Genomic DNA, 23,631 nt, shown 5'->3' with positions numbered 1-23,631 from the left:
CTTTACCCATGAGATGCTGGGCTTTCCCCATGCCATGACAGGAGAAACAAGGCCATGGACACTTCACAGGGATGTCCAGGTAAGAGGACCTGGCATGGAGTGAGGGGACTTCATGGCTCACCAGCTCAGCTTGGCCCAAACAGCATTTCAGCAAAGGGCTTGAAGCAGACAAGGCGGCCAACCACATGTCTGACTGCAGATGGCAGCTCCTGTCCCTCCACCTCATTCAGACTGACCCACAACCTCTTTTCTCCCCGACAGAGCTGCCATCTTCCCTGAAAGCTGAAGCCAGAGGAGGAGACTGGGGGTTCCTTTCTGTCCCCTCCACCTTTCCCTTTGAGCCCTGGACAGTGAGCCCTGGCCAGGAGCACTGCTGCCACCAGTGGGGGATTAAGCCCCAGTCAGCAACCTCTGCCTGCAGCCTCCTTCTCAGGGAAGTTCTGGTCTTCCTCTCAGTAGCCCAGAGCTGGGCCTGCGGGGAGAAGATGACAAGCCTCTGTTGGGGCTGCTGAGAGGGATCATGCAGAAGGCCCTCTCCCCAGATCTGTTTCCCATAGAGACTGCTAACCTTGGCTCCCAGAGAAGCCCTGCCTTCCCAGATGGGCCACCAGCCAAGATTCAGCCACCCTGGGCAGGCCAGAGCCCCGTAGGGGGTCAGTCTCTTTCTCAGGTATACTGGGTGCACGGTGGGTAGGGACCGTTTGGCTCCACAGTTCTCCTCCCTCTTCCAGATTTGGGGGCCCTGCCCCCTCCATTAGTGAAACCTTAAGGAATGATTGAGGAGCTCTCCCCTTTAATCTATAGAAGTAATTTCATGTTTGTTTGAAATAGAAGATGAAAGGCAATGGGGGTTGGGAGGGCTGAAGCCCAGCATGGCTCTACCTGCCCACCCTGGTCCCTGGGTTCAGAGGGAAGGAGAGCTGGGCACTCGTGGAGCCTCACAGGGACAGCGCCCACCCAGAATGGGCTGCCTACCTGGGCCCCACTCCAGCATTCAAGCCGCCACTGGAAAATGTCATAGCCATAAGTATCTGCAGTAAGAAATACAGAACAGCCCAAGGGGTCCCTACCCTTGGGGGGAGACTCAAGAGCCCGAGTGAACACCAGGCCCTGGGGGCCAGCACAAACCCCAAGAGCCCCTCGTCTGCCGGCACAGCCTGGCCAGGGGCTGAGAGGTTTATTTCTGCTGCGCTCGCTGTTCTCTGGTTCTCTAAAATGGCCACACACGCTTTAAATGGGCCAATAAAAAGATACAATTTCTTTTGCCCCTGGGCCCAGGACCCTCAAGGCTCTGTTGTGTGGTGCCCGTGAGGTTAAGTTCAGAGCATAAACTGACACACCAGGCTCTGGGAAAAGGCCCATCTCTTCAAATAGCGGCCCAGCAGTGCCACAGGAGCCCTGCTGGGGCTTTGATTTGGGAAAACAAACAGAAATGGCACCGTGGGCCCTTCTCGGCCCCCACCCCAAGACCTATTTAACTAGAAAACTCTAGCTCAACTGCTCTGGTGGAGGGAGAGATTGGCCCGACAATAGCCCCAAACTTTGGGGGAAAGGGGGACAAAACAAGCTGTCTGTCTCCTCATCCCCTCCTCCTGGGCTCCTTTTCTTACTGCAAGTGTGTTCTTGTAAAAACGATTAGATTGCAATTTGTATAACGTGGTGACCCCCCAAATTCAGACATTTCACCCCTTTTCTCTGGAAAGAATGTTAAGAATGCTTCTCAGCCTCTCACTGTGGGGGGTGCGAGGGGGGTGCAGAGCCTTGGCTGTTGCACAGCTTGTGTGGGAACAGGGCTGCTGCTCAGAGCCCTGGGCCAAGATAGGAGCAAGGGCCAGTCCATCACTATAGAGGGCCAGACAAAAAGTCCATTCCCTTCCAACTCCCATGGACAAAGCCCAGGCCTCCAGGAGCCACTAAGGGCCGGGGGCCTCTACACCCCAGCCTCCCCCGAGCCCAAGCCCAGCAATTCTCTCTCAACTCAGGGAAACATAAAGACAGATGGGGCCGCCCATGTGAGCCTGATGAATGAAACACAGGCTGAGGAGCAGCAGCCTGAGGGAGACCTGTTCCCTTGGCTCTGGCCATGTGCAGGCTTCTCCTGGGAACCCCCATACCTGGAGAAGAAGAAGCAAGCAGAGTGTGGCCACATCCCTGAGAGGTCAACCCATCCTGCTGCCCAGGTGGCTCCACTGCAGCTGGAGGGAGACAGAGAACTTCCTGCCAGTCAGAGAGGAGGGACATTTACATGAAACACTGATACCCATCACCCTCTTTGTGAGGAGAGCTAACTGCTAGTAGGGGCTGGCCCTAAAGGATGGTCCATCTGGGAGAAGCCCTGAGTGCTAAGCTAGACTGGGCACAGGGGGCAGTCCCTGGCACCCTACCCCTGCCCCCACAGTCTGCAGAGGTAGAAAGCCTGGTGCCCTGCTGCCCTTCTCTCAGCCTTCCCCACAGCCACCTGTACTAGAGTGCTCCTGAGTCACTACGTCCCAGCCCACAGCTCAGCATGCCCACAGCTCCCACATCATTTTCCAGTCATTTTTAACATACTGAGTTCCGGATACTGTTCCCTGGAGACCCTATGGATACTCATTCCTGCATCTGTTTGGGTCTGTGCCATGTGCTTTTTGCCATGTGCTACCTTGAAATGCAACAATGGCTTTTGGAGAGAGGGGATGGAAGGGTGACAGCGTTTACCTTCTTCCATCTCCTCTGCTGCCTGGGGGACAGATGGCTTGAAGGTATAAGCTGGGCCCAACATAGTTGCAAAGAGAACGGGAGGTTTTTCCCTCCCTTCTATCTCCTCTTTCCTTAAATCAGCAACCATTAATTGAGGATCTTCTGGATACAAAGCATTGTGCTTAATGGAAACTACAGGGAGATGGAAGCTGTGACTATCAAAGAGACTCTGTCGCTGCCTTTAAGGAGTATTCAATCCAAGGAGAGAAGTCTGCAACATGTATCCAGCTAACAAAGTGTGAGTTGGTAGGTACCACAGAGAACAACACAAAGTTCTATAAGGGGGCAGATAGGTGAGCATTTCTGGCTGGGGGTGTCGACTGATTCTTCACTGAGGGACAGAACTGTCATAGGCAGTGACAGGAGATGGCCCAGATGGCAGGAACAACAGCAGCATAGGTGCAGTGCTAGGGTAACCAGGCTGTTTTGGCGGCAGCTGGCAATCTGGTTTGGTTGGAGGCTTGGGAGTGTGCTGGCAGGGTCTGGCCTCCAGGCCACAGTGGGTCTTAGGGTGCATATCCCTCACCTAGCACAAACTAGTGGCAGAGAGCCATAAGGCTTTTGAACAGACAGTGATTGTCCTAGTCCAGGCCCCTGACTGTAGATAAAGAAACCAAGAGTCACAGAGGAAAAGTGACTTAATGTCATAGAGCAAGGAAGGGCAGAGCCTGAATCCATCATAAAGGCAGAGCTCCTGGAAATCCAGTCTGGTAGCAGCTTTTAGGATGACAGAAGTAAGCCAAAGGCCCTGTTCTCTTTGTGTCTGCTGGAGCCAGATGAGATAGCTGTGACGGTTACCTGGTGGCAAAGTAGCCACCACAGCAAAAGCTCATATAACCTGAGTCCATACTGTACACCAGACAACATGCTGAGTGTTTTACTCGTATCAGTTCAACAGACTTTGGAGGTAAGTTTCTTAACACCTTTACAGATGAGAAAATGAAGGCTCAGGGATCGCATACCCAATAAATGTTAGATCAGGTCTATGTGCTCCGGGGTGCTGGCGCTCCCCCCCTTCACAAACAATGCAGCCACTCTCTTGCTGGCCCCTTAACATCCTCTATCCAGTTGTACAACTGGACCTGCCCTAAGAGTTACCCAGGGCCACCTCCAGCCCTTTCCAGCTCTTTGCAGGCCTTTCCACCTCACAGATGCCCAGAGGCTTGCCCTGGTGGGGTAGTGAGAGAATCAAGGGAACAGATAGGTTCTAAAGGTTAACAATGGAGGAACAGAGGTGAGAAGCATATGGAAGCTTTGCTTGCCCCATCAGGTGAGAAGGAAGGGCCCTCTCAAGCACACAGCCTCTCACATGCATGTGCCTGTGTGCGCACCCCCAGCACCCGCCCGCGCACATGTGTTCAGACACAATGGCTCAAAGGCCAGGCAGCCGGGCAGCCCACTTTGTACTGCTAACAAGGGGGCCGTAATTACAGGAAGGGGCAGCCAGGCAGATAAAAGGATACAAAATTTCAACATCTGTTGCCATAAAGGGATAAGGAGAAGTGAAATGCAAAGTATCAGTTTGGTGTCAGCAGGCAGAGAGCCAATTTCAAAGGGTTCAGGGGGACAGAGGGGACAAGAAAGAAAAAGTTAAGAGGGGAGAAAGAAAGAAAGAAATTACAGGGTTCCTTAAAGAGGTAAAGAAAAAAGAGAATGAAAAAAAGCTGTCAGTAATACTTTCAAAGGAGAAGGCAGGTACTTTAAAGAGGGGCAGTTCCCGTAATCACCCTGACTGTGGGCCAGGCCCCTGCACAGGGTGGGGGCGGAGGGCCAGGGCAGAGGGAAAGCCACACCTGGGCAGGATGGGCACTAACTGCCCCCAGAGTGGCCCAGCCCGTGTGCAGAACACAGCTTCCTTCTCCAGACAGAATGGGCTCCAGCCAGGTGTCCCTTACCATTCCAAATGTCATTAGATGCCCTGATATGCATCTCCTGTGTTCAGTGCAGGAAACCAAGGTCAGTTCCCAGCTCAGAGGGAGAGTTATACCAGGCCACAGCCATGGCTGACCAGGTGGCCCTTATCAGTGCTCCAACACTGTGTTCAGGGGAAAGGGCCACCAACTCCAGCCACAGGGGTCAGGATCAGGGAGAGCTTCATGGTGGAGGTGCTATTTATGCTGAAGAGCAAGCAAGGTTTCATTAGGCACAGAGTGGGTATTCTGGGCATGGCATTGGCTTGAGCACAGGCTCAGAGGGGGAAAATCTAGGGCATCTGTTAGGATGGGTGAGAAGCCTATTCTGCCCCTGCCTTTGTTGAGAAAAGGGGGACTCAGGAACTTTGAGGTGGAAGTGGAGGTGTAACAGGGGACCAGGGATGACCCTGGCCCAAAGGGGAAGGGGAATCAATGGGATGTGTGCAGGGCTTATGACCACACACACAGGGCAGCATAGAGCCTGGCCAAGGACTCAATACCCTAGGAGCAGCCAGGTCACCAACCACTTCCCCACCCCCTTTCCCACCCCACAATCCCAGCGGGGCTTAGGGCTGTGGCTGGACCTACTATGACACCTTCAGGTCTGGGATTAAAGGGCTCTCCATCCTGAAGCCCACCTGCCTACAGCTACCAGGGGCCCAGCTGTGCCCTGTGCTCAAGGCACCAGTGCTAGATCCAGCTCAAATGCCCCTTGGCAGAAAAAAAACCCACAGCAAGCAGCAGCCCATGGGGGAAGGTATGTGTGATGGCAGGCCAGTCAGACCCACCTGGGCCTTCCAGCCACCAGGAGCTATGCCCCACACAGCCAACACATGGCACCTGCCCTGGGGCCTAGCCAAGGAAGGGTCCTGCTCAAATGCAGACAGAGAATGCAAGATGAGCTCTGATTCCTCCAGACCCCAGGCTCGGGCAGGATGGCTTTGGCATAGTTCCTCAAGACCTGATGGGATCTCAGGGCCTAGCTAGGGATACTTCAGTGGTTGGTCAGTCAAGATGAAGGTACAAGAATTCCTGGCACTTGGAAGTTAGGGAATGGGCTTGAACACTACCTACTGTCAGAAGCAGGAAGATTCTGGTACCTTGAGGTTGGGTGAAGGACTCTTTCTCGTTTAGATGGGAATCCCCTGTCCTTGGGCCTAACCCTATGGTGCCCAGCTCCAGGAAACAGAAAGGCAGAAAAAGAGGAAGGGAGAGAGGACAGCCAAGCTCTTTGCCACAGGCCACAGCTGTGTGCCTGTGGCTGCCCTCTGACCTGTGTGCTCCTGCCAGCAGTTCCCCCTCCAACCCTGTTCCAGCCCAGCCTGCAAGGAGAGTCTCTAAAGGTCTTGACAGAATGAGGGGCTGAGGGAACCATGGTGACCTTGAAAGGGATCCAGGCTTTGTGAGAAGCAGCAATGGCTACCTGAGGGTACGTAGATGAGACACACACATAGACATGGGTGATGGTTCCCCTGATGGGAACACTGGTGCCTGGTGGGTGGCTACAGCTTTGAGAGTCCTAGCCCCCACCATCATCCAGGGTATAGCAATGTTTAGAGCAAATTGCCCCTCGAGTACTCCCCGCCTTCACCCAAGCCCCAGCACATACATAAAAGAGAAAATCCAGGCGCTCCTCAAGTTTCAGCAGTGACAAGTTAAAAGCAAAGAATCCATCCAGCATCGCTCACCACCCAGTCCCAAGTCCTGCCGGCGATGCTGCTCCACCTCTCAGATTGGCCTGTCAGTCAGGCTTTGGTGTTATTGAAAGATCAAACTTTGTCCTGCCTGTTCATTACCTTAATCCTATTTTCTACATGGCTTTATTATCTACTTGGGCTTCTCTGGGAAAGACAGCTCTAGAGAGTCATCCTGTCCATCCATTTCCTCCCACCAAAAGCAAATGCCTCCACCAGGGCATTTTTCCTCAACTGCTGTACCACTTGGTCCTCTAAGCTTCTCTTGGGTACAGGACAGATGTTTAAACAAAAATCTCCCAGTAGGTGAACCTGGGGGCTGGAGAGAAGGCACTGCCAAGTGATGCCCAGGGCAGCCCTGCCAGAAGAAGCAGAGCCCACAGGCTGGACAGAGGGGGCAGGGCTGTTTCTTCTTAGGCTCCAGGAAGAACTGAGGCCATAGTTGTTTTTTTTGTTGTTGTTGTTTTTACTTTTTTTGGTAAGAAACAAGTTCTCGCTATATTGCCCAGGCTACTCTCAAACTCCTGAGCTCAAGTGATCCTCCTGCACCAGCCTCTCAAAGTGCTGGGATTACAAGCACGAGCCACCCTGCCAGGCTTATTGCTGTCTCATACCCATTCTCATTAGGGTCCATTCTGGTTTCAATAAAGACTCAGTGTTTGGGGTTAGTGAGATCTAGGGGTTTCATAAGAGAATGACAGTCAAAGAAATAGTGCCTTAGAACTCCATCCTGACCATAAATCTATACCAAGGAGTACCATTCACCAAGGCAATCATAGGCAGAAGAGGCCATTCAAAGATTACTCAGCCTTTGAGATGATGCTGGGTCATGGTGGTGTGTCCAACCCACCACCCAGCTTGTGTGCCATCCTGGGCCCAAGCAGGTGATGATGCCAAACACAAGGCCCAGCTATATGACCAAGTACAGACTTTCATCAGAATGCCCATCTTTGTGACCAAAGCCCACTGTCAAGAGCCTTCTCTGTGCCAGGAGGTCAGCAAGTTCATCTCCTCCAGTAGTCACTAAGACACAGATATTTTGAGAATTAAAAGCCTCCACAGGTCAGGCACAGTGGCTCACACCTATAATCCCAGCACTTTGGGAGGCCAAGGCAGGAGGATCACTTGAGCCAATGAGTTCAAGACCAGCCTGGGCAACATAGCGAGACCTTGTCTCTATAAAAAAATTTAAAAATTAGCCAAGCATGGTGGCACATGTCTATAGTCCTAGCTACTCAGGAGGCTGAGGCTGAAGGACCATTTGAGCCCAGGAGGTCAGGGCTGCAGTGAGCCATGACGTAGCCACTGCACTCCAGCCTGGGTGACAGAGCAAGTCCCTGCTCTCAAGAAAAGAAGAAGCCTCCACAAACTCCAAGGTACTAGTGTGGGTGAAGAGGAAGAGCGGGAAAGAGCTTGCACTGGTCGAATGCCTGTAAGGTGACAGGCATTATGTGGGAGACCTTTTCACAATAATTTTGTTCATCCCAGTTCTGTTAGGTAGGGATAATTAATTTCTACTTTACAAATGTGGAAACTGAAGCCCAAAGGGCCCCAGATCACAGCAAGAGGCACAGTAGTTCTGGAAGCCAGGTCTGTCTGGCCACGCAGCCAGTGCTCCCTCCAGAGCTCCTCACAGCCTCCCATCACACTGGCCCTGGCAGCAGGGGAGGGGCTGCCTCTGCCCCAGCCCCATTCAGAAGGAAGGAGGGCCAATGGCAGGAGTTTGGCAGGGTGAGCTCATGGGGAGCAAGTTTCATAGACTGTAGGAGCTCCAAAATCCCAGGGGCTAAAGAGCAGAGGAGTCCTGGGAAGTTTCAGCTAGGCTAGCAACAGTGGGGTACAACTATTGGCTATATTAACAAAAGTAGAGCTTTAAAATGAAGGAGGTGCCAGCATCTACCACTTGTCAGACCACACCTGGTCTATTCAGTAGTCAGTTATGAACACGCCATTTCAAGAGGGATAAAACCAAACAGAGAAACCGTCAGGTGAGAATGGTCCTGAAACCAGTGTGAGACCAACACTACAGGTCACCTATATAGACATTCCTCATATTCTTTCTAGCCAACCAAACCCTGCTTCTGTACCACCCCCCACCTTTTGCTGCTAATGTGTAGGGGCACGGGCGGAAGCTGAGTTCTTCCCCTGGCCCAGGAAGTGAATCTTGACTGGTCATTCCATTCCCCTTGCCAGGGTTTGGTTTAGGGTAAGTATACTGGAATACAGTTTTGAATATTAGATGTGAGAAGTCTGCTTGGAAACTCCTAAGAAAGGCTTCCTCATATTAAAAAGGGTCCCAGACAAGGACATATGGCTATTCCTATTTCCCTGTGAGTGTTGCCTGGAGAGCTGGTGGAGCAGCTCTACACAAGTCTGAGAGCAAAAGCCACCTTGACCAGGGTGGCAAAGCAGAAAGTAGAATCTGGGCCCTCATGGTTTCACTGAGCTACTGAACCATCAACCCTGGAACCACCCAACCACCCAACTTCTGGGCTCCTTGTCATCTAAGATAGTAATAATCCCATTGTTGTTTGACCCACTTTGTTTTTTGGTTTTTGGTTTTGGAGACAGTCTCACTCTGTTGCCCAGACTGGAGTGCTGTGATGCATGGGCCAATGCACCCAGCCTGTTTGAGCCACTTTGAATTAGGTCTTCGTTACTTACAGCCAAAGGCTATGGCTAACTTATCTACTGTGTTAATGAGGAACAACTGAAGGACCTAGAACTTTTGGCCTGGAGCAGAGGAGGCCCTAGAAGAGCAGAACCAAGGTTTTCAGATATTAAAAGTCTGTTCTTCAAGAGAGAGGTTCAACTTGCTTGCTTCTTGCCCAGGATCACAGCTTCAGGGAGCAAATCCATCCATGATAAAGGGTGGGCATTCTCACTCACAGAGCTATCAGAATGGTTGTTTGGGGCCGGGCGCGGTGGCTCACGCCTGTAATCCTAGCACTTTGGGAGGCCAAGGCGGGTGGATCACAAGATCAAGAGATCGAGACCATCCTGGTCAACATGGTGAAACCCCGTCTCTACTAAAAATACAAAAAATTAGCTGGGCATGGTGGCGCGTGCCTGTAATCCCAGCTACTCAGGAGGCTGAGGCAGGAGAATTGCCTGAACCCAGGAGGCAGAGGTTGCGGTGAGCCGAGATCACGCCATTGCACTCCAGCCTGGGTAACAAGAGCGAAACTCCATCTCAAAAAAAAAAAAAAAAAAAAAGAATGGTTGTTTGGGGAAGTAGGGAGTTTCCCATCCCTGTTCTTGGATGACCATCAAAAGAGAATGTTGAAGGAAAAAACCACGATTCATTGATTAAAACATCTCATGTCATTTTAAAAATTTTTGGAAAGACTGACTGTAGAAAAAAAGCTATGGCTAATGCTTTCCTAGGGAGTTGGAGAAATATGGAGAAGACAAAGCTAGAGCAACTGAGAAAGCAGGTGAGAAGAGCATCTTCACCAGTGCTGTCAATTGTGGCATTTAAGACACAGACTGTGGGGCCTAGGGCCAGGTGAAGAGTTCTTAGACTTGACACCAAAGGCACGGTCAATAAAAGAGAAGTCAGTAATTTAGATTCCATCAAAATGTTTAACATTTGCTCTTCAAAAGACCCTGTTATCAGGATAAAAAGACAAGGTACAGATTGGGAGTAGATATTTGCAAACCACACATTTGACAAAGGACTAATATCTAGAATGCAGCAAGAACTGTCAAAACTCAATGGTTAAAAAAAAAAAAAAGCAAACTGCTTGCCTCCGCAGCACATATACCAAAATGGAAATGATACAGAGAAGACTGGCATGGCAAATTCATAAAGTGTTCCATTAAAAAAAAAAAAAAGCTAGCAAGCAAAAGACATGAACAGACATTCTCCAAAGAGAATATTCATATATGACATCTATGGCAAATAAACACATGACAATATGTTCAACATCATTAGCTATTAGGGAAATTCAAATTAAAACATGATGAAATACAAAAACTTTAGAATAGTTAAAAAATAGAAAATAGTGAATCCAGGCATCGTGGCTCATGCCTATAATCCTAGCACTTTGGGAGGCCTAGGCAGGTGGATCACTTGAGCCCAGGACTAGCCTGGGTACCATGGCAAACCCATCTTTTCAAAAAACACACAAAAAATTAGCTGGACATGGTGGTACATGCCTATAGTTCCAGCTACTAGGAAGGCTGAGGTGGGAGGATCACTTGAGGCCAGAAGTTCAAGACCAGCCTGGGCAATATAATGAGACCCTGTATCTCTATAAAATAAAAATAAAAATTTTTAAAAAGAAAAAAAATAGTGAAATACCAAATGCTGGTGAGGATGTGAAGAAATTAAGATCTCTCATACATTGCTGGTGGGAATATAAAATGATAAAGATACTCCAAAATAGCTTGGCAGGTAAAAAACTAAGCATATACTTACCAAACAATCCAGCAATTGTACTCCTTGGCATTTATCCCAAAGAAATTAAAATGTATGCCCACACAAAAACCTGTACACAAATGCTGGTAATAGCTTTAGTTGCAATAGTCAAAAAATTGAAAACTGCCCAAATGTCCTTCAATGGGGAAAGAAACTTTGGTATATCCATATCATGGAATACTACTCAGCAATAAAGAGAAGTAGATACACGCAATCTATGGGTCTCAAGGGAATTATGCTGAGTTGTTAAAAAGCTAGTCTCAAACAGTAACATACTGTATGATTCCATTTATATAACATTTTCAAAATGACAAAATTATAGAGATGGTGAACACATAAGTTTCCAGGAACTAAGGCCAGTACTACAGCCAGCCTGGCCTGCTGGCCTCAGAGGACTTGGGGAAGAAGAGGAGAGGATAAGAATGGGTATGACTACCAAGGGGCATATGAGGAATCTTTGTGCTGATGGAACAAAGAGTTTAGTACCTCAATTGTGGTGATGGTTATCTGAATCTACATGTGATAAAACTGCATAGGACTACATACACATACACACACACACACACACACACACACACACACACACACACACACACACAGCAATCTGAATAAAGGTCCATGGATGGTACCAGGGTCTACTGCCTGGTTTGATTTATGTTATATTATATTATATATTATGTAAGATGTTACACAAACACCTTTCCATCTTATTTTTGTAACTTCCTATGAATCTATAATTATTTCAAAATTTAAAAGTTAAAAAAAAAAAGAATGGTAGATAATCAGATGGGAATATGTAAAGCCTACCAAGGCAGAGAATTGTGAATAAAACCAGCATGTATTTTAACTGTTCTGTATAATTCTTTTTATAGGTCGGTAGGCCACCTTCAAAATTTCTTTATTTTAGCAAAATCATCTCTGGGGATAGATAGGATTTTATATAGCCACATAGGTACCCCTCAGAGAAAGAGTATCATAAATCCAAATTGTTGTTGTTATCATAAATTCTACATGAAACAATTTACCTATTATAAATTACTTCAACAGTCTCCTCCAGCTAACCCCGAATGATTCCATGTGAGAAGGCGCCACAGCACTAGACCACTTCCCAGCCTCCTCCTGGACCACTCAGCCAATCGAGGCAGAAGCTGGCTCAGCAAGTTTTCCTTTGCCTCCTGGGCTGGAAGCCAGGGTGGGCTCAGGAATCTCTTACCTGTTGAGGTCCCAGATTCTCAGGGGTGAGAAGTGACCGCAACAAGCCGTCCCTGTCACAAATGAGCTGCCAAACAAAAGGAAAGCAGAGTCAGATCTGCCTTGTCAGAATCTGCAGTAGAAATGGCTAACAATTGGAAATGCCATGCTCATTCCCCAAGGGACTGTGGGGTTAAGCCAGAATGAGAGAAGTGGCCAAGGGAACCATCAGAGGAGCTGTGGGAAGACATCTTGGAAGACTGTGAGGGTGTGGCCCCCCAAAGCTGCCTAGCCAGAAGACCCACAGGCTCAGCCACAGCTGGGCCTGCTGCACAGACTGGGTTGAGTGGTCTCTGCACACCATAAAAACAGATCTGTAGATAGAACAAGTCTGAGCCCAAGGGAGAGCGAGCCTGTTGGACTCCAGTTGTAGGAACCCCAAGAGCACAATGGCAGGGCACAGAATAGGGGTCCAAGGAACAGGTTGCTGGGGCTGGAAGGTCATGCCCTGGTCAGAAATAGGGGCAGCTGGGGGGCATTCCTGAAGGTTCTAAGAGTTGGGAGAATCTGGTAATGTGGTACAGGCACAGGGCAGGTATAAAGGCACCAAAATGAGAAAAGGAAAAAATATGAAAGGTGAGTGAATCCCATGGATAGGTATATGCTAGTCCATAGGTGGGGCAGAGTGGGGAATGAGAGGAGCCAGGCAGCTTCTGCAGAATGGATGGGAGTCCAGCAGAGTCCTCTGAGGCCAATAACAACACCAAGAGGCACATGAGAAGAAGCAGGCTAACCCTGTTGCCCAGAGTGTCCCTTAGAGCCCTAAAAACCTCAATATATACAATCTGCAGAGTCTCACTTTAAACGGAGGTACAAGCCTGGTATAAGGGATCCATGCAGCGGCCAGGCTGGCTTGTGGTACTGGCCTAGAACTTGAACCTGTGAGCCAGACAACTCTTTTGTTAGAGGATGTGGTAGGGTAGAGAGGGGAAGCCTTCAGGAAACCTGGGCTTGAAAACTTAAACAGCAAGCAAGAGAGTTGAAAGGAGTGGTGTTACTCAGGAGCCCTGGGGCAGGAATGGGCCATGTCCCTACATGTCTTTCATGGGGAGAAGGAAGACTGGACATATTAATAACACATTAGCAATGTGAGGGAAACAGACCATCCGCTGTGGCCCAGCCCAGCACCTGTGGCTCTCTGATCCCAAGCATGTCAGTGAGGAGATGGATTTCCACAGAGAGGGCCCTGGAGAAGCCAGTGGCTTTGGCTGTGGTGGGGAGGTTGGCCTGCCAGTTGCTGATGGGCGGATGTTAGGCAGGCACTGGCCAAACCACTGACTTACAATCAAAATTGTAGGGCAGGTGTCTGCTCTAACCCTAGGCTGATAAAAAGGCCATACGAGCGATCCTGGGCCTTTCATGACTACAACCAAGACTTCCTCCAGGGACATGCCCCATCATCCTACCTTCTTCAAGGCTGCCAGCAGCCACTAAACTATAGAGTGGTCGTGCCAAACAGCCACTCCTGCCATGCCCCAAGTGACTGCCAGCCTGGGAAGCAGCCAGTGGATACTGAAGAACCAAACTACAAAGTCAGGAGGTGTTGCCCTCACCTCCCTCCCCCAACATTTTTCTCTTTAGGGTAATCCATTAATAACTAGTAAAGCCAATTACCTTGGGCTGGAAACATAATAGCCACTTGGAAATCATTCGAGCAGGCAATTGGACTCTCCAGACTTGAGGAGTGGGGGCTAGGTGAAGGGCGCCAGCACAGACACAGGCATCTCTTAAGAAGGCCTATGGCAGGCCTCTGACTGGCCACAGGCCTAAATTAGCATCAAGGTGATAGCATCAAGGTAAGTCAATAGAGAGAGAGGGGAGCAACCTGGAACTTTAATCCTGCTGGGAGGTTAGAGCTGTGGGAGTGGCAGGGGTGAGGGTGGGGTAGGAATGCAAACTCCCTTCCCAGGGACTCCTATCCTCCTCTATTCTGGCCCATCCACATCTGTCCCTGATCATCTGCCACCAAGAGTGCCCCTCACCTTCATACCCTGTAAAGGGCTTTTTTTTTTTTTTTTTTAATAGAGACAGGGGTTTCACTATGTTGCCCAGGCTGGTCTTGAACTCCTGGGCTCAAATGATCCACCTGCCTCAGCCTCCCAAAGTGCTAGGATTCCAGGTATGAACCACCAGTGCCCAGCCTCCTGTGAAGGGCTTTCTTAACTGCCTGGGTGTGACATCTATAAATGTTTCTTTCTAAAAGCTGCCATTTTCCCTCACCTAACCACTGTGAATCAAGGAGGAAAAGAGGGAGAGAAAGTAGAGTATCTTCCTGGCACTGAGGAGGACCTAAGAGTTTAATCAAATTTAACACTCAGTAAAAAACCATCTGAACACTCAAGCAAATGTTGAGCAAACATTCATCAGGACTCATACCCAAACCACGGGGCCTGCCCGGGACTCCTGGGAGTCAGGCTGGCTGCAGACACAGTCCTGTACACCTTGAACTATTCCCCACTACCCGCAGCCATTCTTGCCCCTACCCCCCTCCCTTATTCCCATGGTCATTAGGAAGGATGAGGCAAAAGCTACAGATGAGCCACACTCAAAGTCAGAAGACGAGAAAGGGTGTGCCCACGTGCAATCTCAGGGTACAACAGACACAGGGAGCAGAGGAAGAAGGAATTCACTACTCTCCAACACCCAAAGAGTGTGTCACATCCCACAAGGAGGCCACAAGATAGAAATTATTATTCCCATTGTGCAGACAGTGAATATAAAGCAAAGGCCAAGCTTCCACGAACGGACTTAGAATGCTATGGCTAAATACAGGACCTGTTACCCCCATATTCAGACTCCTCCCTTGAGACTCATGGGATGAAGTGCTTTGAAAAGGGGCTGGTGGGGTGGGATCTGTGCATCACAGGCAGCCTCACTGCCCTCAGTTCTCTAACCCAAACAAAATGCCGTGCTCTGATAACCTTTTCAGTTTGAATCCACCAGACATCTTCAACCAGATTCTCGCCACATCCCTCACAGCGCTGGCTCCTGTGCTAGACATGTCAAAGGCTCTCAATAAATACTTGGAGGCTGAGGAAATGAAAACATGCACCATTCCCTCCATAGTCCTCCCAAGGGATTACTCAGTGAATTTTCCCCACTAAAGGCCTTTGCTATAACTTCAATTTGGGGTTTAAAAGTGATGAAAAGCCAGCTCTGCTCAGAAAAGAAAGAAAATTCAAATGGCTTTTGCCCTCAGTCCCATCTCTTCCCTCAGGGGTATTTCAGGGACAAGGACATCAAATCTGTGCTCAACAGGCAGAGGCAAGAGCTGGTGGCTCCCCAGGTAGGCTGACCATCCTCCAAGTCCCTTCCATACTCATGGGACAAATGGCATTTTTGGTTTATCTTCCCATCTCCCCATTGAGATCAGAACCCTTTAGAGGCTCTTGGTTACTGTAGTGCCTAGCACAGTGCCTGGCCCAGAGGAGGCACTCAAGACAAATTTGTGGAACTGAACCGAGAGGGCCTTCCAGAGCCCAAAGCCAGCATAGCTGGGAAAGCTAGTCGTGTGGGCTGTGAAGTTGGTCCCTCTGCTTCCTAAAGGAAGAATTCCCAAATACCAAAGGCTCAAACCTGAATGACATATGACACAGGCATACATTATTAGTGGAGTGAGAAGTCCCTCTTAAGCACCACAACCAGGTAAGAGATGAGAAGTACCAACACCTAATTTTTTTTTTTTTTTTGAGACAGAGTTTCCATCCTGATGCCTAGGCTGGAGTGCAGTGGCGCCCTCTCAGCTCACCGCAACCTCCACCTCCCAGGTTCAAGTGATTCTCCTGTCTCAGCCTCCCAAGTAGCTGGGATTACAGGCATGTGCCACCACACTCAGCTAATTTTGTATTTTTAGTAGAGACGGGGTTTCTCCATGTTGGTCAGGCTGGTGTCAAACTCCTGACTTCAGGTGATCCGCCCGTCTTGGCCTCCCAAAGTGCTGGGATTACAAGCATAAGCCACCGCATTCAGCCCGACACCTAAAAATTAATGTTAAAACATACACACTCAGACACACTTGTACAAGTACACACATCCTCTCTTAGCTGGAGGGTCTAACAGTCATTCTGACTCCATAAGCTCTACTCTTTTCGGACCAGAAAGCCCTTACCAGAAGCCAGCCTTCTACAATTTCTCACCCTGCCCCAATTTCTACTCTTTTCAGACCAGAAAGCCCTTACCAGAAGCCAGCCTTCTACAATTTCTCACCCTGCCCCAGACCTTAACCAGATCTTCAACCTGCCTTACTTGTCCCCTGGCCTTAGCTCAGGCAAAGCTGGCATCATGCAGACCATCCTCAGACTCAAGAACTAGACATCGGAGCTGTCTCACCAGAGGAAGATGTCAGGGAATTAAGGCTTGTGTATTCAAGTTGAGAAACTAAAAATAACAAGACATAGAAAAGAGGAGGACAAAGTTAGAAGGGAAATTAGTTGGGCATGGGCAGTCTGAAAGGAAGGTAGATTCTTGCTGCTTCTGTATTAGTTTAGGCCCTCTTAAAGAATAACATTAGTAATTTACTGAGCACTTACTATGTTCCAGGTGCTGAGCACATGTTTCAAAAGCATTAACCTACCTAATCTTCATAACACTATGCAGTGGGTACCACTTTTCATTCATTCATTCATTTATATTTTTTGAGACAGAGTCTCATTCTGTTGCCCAGGCTGAAGTGCAGTGGCTTCATCTAGGCTCATTGCAACTTCCACCTCCCAGGTTCAAGCAATTCTCCTGCCTCAGCACCCACCTAGTAGCTGGGATTACAGGTGCGGGCCACCATGCCCAGCTAATTTATGTACTTTTAGTAAAGACAGGGTTTCCTCCTGTTGACCAGGCTGGTCTCGAACTCCTGACCTCACATGATCCACCCACCTCGGCCTCCCAAAGTGCTGGAATTACAGGCATTAGCCACCGTGCCCAGCCCCACTTTCCCTATTTTATAGATGAGGAGACTGAGGCTCTGAGAGGTAATTAATTTGCTCTAGCTCACACAGGTAGCAACTAGTGGACTGGATTTGGAACCCAGTCGGTCTTGATTCCAGGCCCAAGTTATATATCACCCCTCACCCATAAGCTCTCATTTGGGCTACATTTCAAGAGTTAGTCTTGTTTGAATCTTCAGCATCAAGTATAATGCCTGACACATACTAAAAACTCAAATGGTTACTGAATGAATGAATGACAAATGAACAAATGACTCCACCTGGAAGAAGAAAGCAGCAACTGAGTGGCTCTGAGGCGGGGCAGCAGAAGTGGCGTGCTCAGCAGCTGTGCCCCGTGGCTAGCCTAGAGCCGCCCAGCTGGCCCAGGCCCCAGCAGCCTCTGAGCCTGGGCTGACACACTTTGGCAAGGGAGGCCACCAGAGCTGTCACATCATTCACCAACATGCCCATCAAGTGTATTCAGTTCTCTTCAACCCGCATTGGCATTTTAATTACTGTTGGGTAAACTAATTTGTACAAATGAAGGCCAGGCTGCCTAATAGAATATGCAAGCTCTCTGACCTCTGACAGGCACTGACACGAGATACAAAGGCAGCCGAGGAAGGCTTTTTATCTGAGCCTTATTACTCTCTATTACTCCAATTAGTCAGGCTCCAGTGCTCCTAATTGGAGGAAAAATTGCAATTAAATCAATTTTTGATGGGCTGCAAGTGGGCTCCCGAACCGCCCTGCTTGTGAAACACTGATATTATAGCAGCAAAGGTCACAGGCCTCATCGGCACCTGGGGTCCCCCCGATTTCCCTTGGTCCCCTCCTTAAATACCTCAAGGAAACCCCTGCCCCTCCATTGGCTCAGCCATCAAGGGTAGGAAGGAGGGAGTCATTAGAACATGTCAGGTCTCATTGCTGCTGCCGCCATCTGCTAACCTCCGCCACTGACATCATTACAGCGGTAAGTCCCAAAGTATGCATACAGTGCGAAGGTCACACAAACTCACTCGGTGAGGGGAAGACAGGAGCATAGCTGCAGTGACAGCACTGTGAGGGAGGGACCAGTGGAGTGGGAACAGGAGGTCAACAGAAGTCAGGAAGGGGAAAGACACAGGCAGGGGGCAGGTGAAAGTGTGAGACAACCAGTTTCTAGGATCCAGCCAACAGGGCACCCTGGGTCACCAAAGGGATAGGGAAATAGATGTAACAGGAAGGGGATAAAAAGGGGCAAATCTTGTTCTCTGTCCAGCAAACATCCCACCTTGCAGGTGGAGAAACAGCCACCTGAATGCTCTCTCGAGTGCAGCTCCAGAAGGCTGCTCGAGTCACATCTGTGATGAGTGGACAGGGCCATGCTTGTGGGGCCTGCCATCCACAGTGACGTCTGTTTAGAGAAGAGGAAGGGAGGCCCTAGGACCAAAGCTGCAAGACCAGGCAGGGGAAGGTAAACACTATTTTTTTAATCAAACTAAAGCCAAATAAGAACAAGACGCCTAGCTGAAGCTTGAATGAATAAAGTTTAAAGCAAATAAAAAGAAGTTCTATTTCACACAGCAACTGGCATACCATGACTTCAAAGAGACGGTGCAGACGAAAAATTTAAATTCAGAAGCTTAGCCAACTTCATGGATGACTGAACCATAATGGGTTAATAGGGAAAGGAGGACAGGCCTTGCCTTCAAGGGGTCAAGACCAAAGCATGTTAAATAAATGATGGTCCATCTACTTAATGGAATATTATACAGTCATTTTAAATGATATTCCCAAATAATACAAGCAAAATACTTATGATGTACTATTATAAGAGAAAAAATCAGAGTACAAACAGCACTGTTACAACTATTCAAAAAACAAAGAGCCTATGCAGAGAAAAGCAAAGAAAACTAAAATGTTAAAAGTGACTGTGTTTGGGCAGTAAACTGATAAGCAATTCTTTCTTCTTTTAAATTTTCTTCATTTTCCAAATTTTTAATGAGCATGTGCTATTTTTTTTTAAGGGAAAAACACATTATTTACATTTTATAACAGAAAAGACAACATAACTAAACACTCCTGTCCATGACTCAGGGCCAAGGGCAGGCGACCTGAAGGAGAGGACCTGCTATAGCTACAGCTAGTGTTAGCAACCATGGCCCTGGCACCCCTTGCACTGAAGTGATGGGACTGACCACTAGCTCAACATTAGGCCAAGAAGCCCCAGATCAGAAGGGAGGCACCCCAATGGCCTCTTTCTCCCAAATAGGCAGTGGCCACTAGGGAGCAAGACTGACTCCAGACTTCCACAGCTGGTAGAGGTCTGGGACTCCTGTCCCAGTACAAATAAGGGCCAGCAAAGCGGAGTTTCTGCAGCCAGTGGAGGAGTGCGCTCCTACAGCCAGAGAATGCCTACAGAGAAATACAAAATGATTATTCTCTATTTTAACCAAGGGCACAAGGTCAGCCTAACCAAGGATAGGAGAGCCTGGCCCAGGCTAGACAAAAGGAAGCCTGAGGTATGCACTCACTTCACTCAAGAATCCGAGGCTTAGAAACTTGAGCAATGGAAGCACAGAATTAACAGAGAGGGGAAAAAAAATAAGAAAATCAAAAACAAAAATTCTCAGTACAGTGAAATAACCTAAGTTCATTCAACCTATTGAATTTAACAAGGTGCTGTGAGCTGCAGAGATAAGTTTCTAAACTATATTTCCACCTACATGGCCCCTAAACATAAACAACTGCTCCATGCGCTCCTAAAAGAAAGAAATGGCAACATGTTCACAGTGCTAAAGCAAAAACTGACTGGTTCAGACTTCCTGAGAAATGATGATACAATATTCACAAAACGAGATACCCAACAAGAAGCATGCAAAAAGACAAGCTATACATGGTAATTACTTGCAGACAACATGATTGTCTACCTAGAAAATCCAAAAGACTCAACCAAAGAACTACCACAAGTAATACCAGGGTTGGATGAGGCAGCTGGCATGCTGCATACAACAGTGGAAAGGGGTACAGGTGTGGGCCCCTGGCTCTGCCACCCGGTAATCATGTGATCCAGAGTGAGTTACTCAACCTCTCTACAGCCCTGTTTCTTCTTCATAAGACAGAAATAGTAATAGTACCTAGGCACTGGCTTGTTATAAAAATTATATGGGAAAAGATGCTTAGAACAGTATATAGCATATAACACACATTCACGGATGTTAGCTATTATTATATACAGGCAATAACCGAGTGTTATTATATACCAGCAATAACCAATTGTAACCAAAATGTAATTTAAAACCCAGGCTGGGCACAGTGGCTTATGCTTGTAATCCCAGCACTTTGGGAGGCAAATGTGGGTGGATCACCTGAGGTCAGGAGTTTGAGACCAGCCTGGTCCAACATGGTGAAACTCTGTCTCTACTAAAAAATAAATAAATAAATAAATAAAAATTAGCCAGGTGATTAGGTGGCAGGCACCTGTGATCCCGGCTACTTGGGAGGCTGAGGCAGGAGAAATGCTTGAACCTGGGAGGTAGAGGTTGCAGTGAACCAAGATCGCACCACTGCACTCCAGCCTGGGCGACAGATTGAAACTCCATCTCAAAAAATAAATAAATAAAATAAAAATCCATTAACGAAAAGAATTTAAAAACTGTAAAATATCTAAGAATAAATCTAGGGCCAGGCATGGTGGCTCACACCTGTAATCCCAGCACTTTGGGAGGCCAAGGCAGGAGGATCATGAAGTCAGTGGTTCGAGACCAGCTTGACCAACATGGTGAAACCCAGTCTCTACTGAAAGTACAAAAATTAGCTAGGCATGGTGGCCCATGCCTGTAATCCCAGTTACTCAGAAGGCTGAGGCAGGAGAATCGCTTGAACTCAGGCAGCAGAGGTTGCAGTGGGCCACAATCAAGCAACTGAACTCCAGCCTGGATGACAGAGCGAGACTCTGTCTCAAAAATAAATAAATAAATAAATCTAACAAAAAAAAAAAAAAGAGAAAATGAACAAATAAAAATCATTAGATTTTTATTTAGTGATAGAACAAAAATCTATCACTAGATAGAAATCTAAAACAAAAATCACTAAAAAAGATCCATATAAAAATATAAAACTTCCTTTAATCCCAGTACTTTGGGAGGCTGAGGTGGGCGGATCATCTGAGGTCACAAGTTGGAGACCAGCCTGACAAACATGGAGAAACACCATCTCTACTAAAAATACAAAATTAGCCAGGCATAGTGGCACATGCCTGTAATCCCAGCTACTCAGGAGGCTAAGGCAGGAGAATCGCTTGAACCTGGGAGGTGGAGGTTGTGGTGAGCCGAGACCATTCCACTGCACTCCAGCCTGGGCAACAAGAGCAAAACTCCGTCTCAAAAAAATAAATAAATAAATAAATATCAAATAAAATAAAACTTTACTAAAGGACATAGAATTGTTGAATAAGTTTAAAAACATCATGCTCCCAGATGGGAAGTCTTGATTATAAAACTGTCAGTTCTCCCCAATTAATCTATACATTCAATACAGTCACATCTACACAAGATTTTTACTTAATCAATTGATTCTAAAATTCATCTGAAGAAGAAAAACAGAAGAATAACCCAGAAATAGCTGAAGAAAAACAACAAGAAAGAAGTTGTTTTACCGGATCAAAACATACTTTGTGTAAAGCTATAGTATGATATTCATGCTAAAACAGGTGAAGAGAGATCAGTTGATCAGAATAAAGAATCCAAAGCCACATCTATCTACTTGTAGAGAATCAGTAGATCCTAAGTGTGGTCTTTAAAGAGAGCAGATAAAGAATGAACTAATCAATAAATGGTATATGGTCCAATGGATACACATTTGGAAAAAAAAATTAGAGCCCTACCTCCCAGCAGACATCAATCCCAGATGGATTAAGGAGATAAACATCTTTAAACTGTATGAAAACCCATAAAGGTCTAAGAAAAAAACATAGGAAAATAGTTTTATAATCTTCAAAGACATTCTTAAGATAAACAAAATTCTGAAGCCATGAAGGTAATGATCAGACAGACCTAACCTACAAATAAGAAAAACTTCTACACAACAGAAGACATCACAAACAATAAGCTGAAAGGAATTACCATATATTGCAGCGGTCTCCAACCCCCGGGCCACAAACCTGTACCAGTCCACGGCCAGGACGCACAGCAGGAGGTGAGTGGTGGGCAAGCAAGCTTCAACTGAATTTACAGCCACTCCCCATCACTGGCATTACCACCTTGAGCTCCGCCTCCTGTCAGATCAGGGGCAGCATTAGATTCTCACAGGAGTACAAACCCTATTGTAAACTGTACTTGGGAGGGATCTAGGCTGTGGCTCCTTATGAGAATCCAATGCCTGAGAATCTGTTCCTGTCTCCCATCACCCCCAGACGAGACCATCTAGTTGCATGAAAACAAGCTGAAGGCTCCCACTGATTCTACATTATGGTGAGTTGTTTAATTATTTTATTATATATTACAATGTAATAATAATAGAAATAAAGTGCATAATAAATGAAATGCACTTGAATCACCCTGAACTCTGACCCGCCCACGCTCCCAGCCCCCAGGCTATGGAAAAATTGAAAACTGTCTTCCATGAAACCAGTCCCTGGTGCCAAATAGGTTAAGGACTGCTGATATATGTCAAAAGATTAATCCTGAGAATATTAAAAGAGGTGAGGGGAGGCCAGGAGTGGTGGCTCATGCCTGTAATCTCAGCATTTTGGGAGGCCAAGGCAGGCAGATCGCTTGAGCCCAGGAGTTCAAGACCAGCCTGGGCAACAAAGTAAGACCCTGTCTTTACAAAAAATGAAAAAAGTTAGCCGAGTGTGGTGGCATGCACCTTTGGTCCCAACTACAGGGGAGGCTGAGGTGGGAGGATCCAATCCCTTGAGCCCAGGAGGTCAAGGCTGCAGTGAGTTATGATTGCACCACTACACTCCAACCTGGGCAACAGAGCAAGACCTGTCTCAGGAAAAAAAAAAAAAGAGAGAGAGAGAGAGAGATGGAGGGGCACCCCTCCAGCATCCAGCCTTGGAGCCTGCTTCCTCTCTACCCTGGGGGGAAAAAAAAGATCTTATAAGTCACAGGAAAAAAGATAGATAAATGAGTGAAAATTTGAACAAGTAATTTATAGAAAAAATATACATGGCCAAATAACATATGAAATAACATTAAACCTCTAGAAAGAATTGCAAATTAGGCCGGGGGTGATGGTTCACACCTGTAATCCCAGCACTTTGGAAGGCTGAAGTGGGCGGATCACTTGAGGTCAGGAGTTCAAGACCAGCCTGGTCAACCTGGTGAAACCCCATCTCTACTAAAAATATAAAAAAGAAAAGTAAATGGGCGTGGTGATCCTAGCTACTCAGGTGGCTGAGACAAGAGAATCACTTGAACCCAGGAGGCAGAGGTTGAAGTAGGTCGAGATTGAGATCGAACCACTGCACTCCAGCTGGGTGACAGAGCGAGACTGTCTCAAAAAAATAACCAAACCAAACCAAACAAAACAAAAAAGAACTGCAAATTACAGAAACAACAAAAATAATTACAAACATATATAGTATTTAGGGTGTGTCAAGTGCTGATTTAAGCAATTTCTATCAATTAGTTCACTTAATCCTCAAGACATTCCTACATATTTGATAATATTTTTCTAGGTCTGATAATGACATTATAATTACT

General features: G+C 47.4%; 1 protein-coding gene across 1 annotated transcript in view; it reads right to left on the bottom strand.

Annotated features, from left to right (window-relative positions):
• Positions 1–23,631, bottom strand: part of FBXW4 (F-box and WD repeat domain containing 4) — an 83,621-nt gene that overhangs the window by 2,747 nt on the left and 57,243 nt on the right. Inside the window, exon 6 of the mRNA XM_012439459.2 lies at positions 11,983–12,048. Within this exon, the coding sequence (XP_012294882.2) occupies positions 11,983–12,048 (66 nt within the window). The remainder of the gene's footprint in view (positions 1–11,982; positions 12,049–23,631) is intronic.

This window comes from Aotus nancymaae, unplaced genomic scaffold (assembly GCF_030222135.1).
Source record: "Aotus nancymaae isolate 86718 unplaced genomic scaffold, 86718_ANA_hifiasm-v0.15.2.pri h1tg000010l, whole genome shotgun sequence".
Classification (NCBI taxonomy): Eukaryota; Metazoa; Chordata; class Mammalia; order Primates; family Aotidae; genus Aotus; species Aotus nancymaae.
This window is presented reverse-complemented; position numbering and strand designations above follow the sequence as displayed.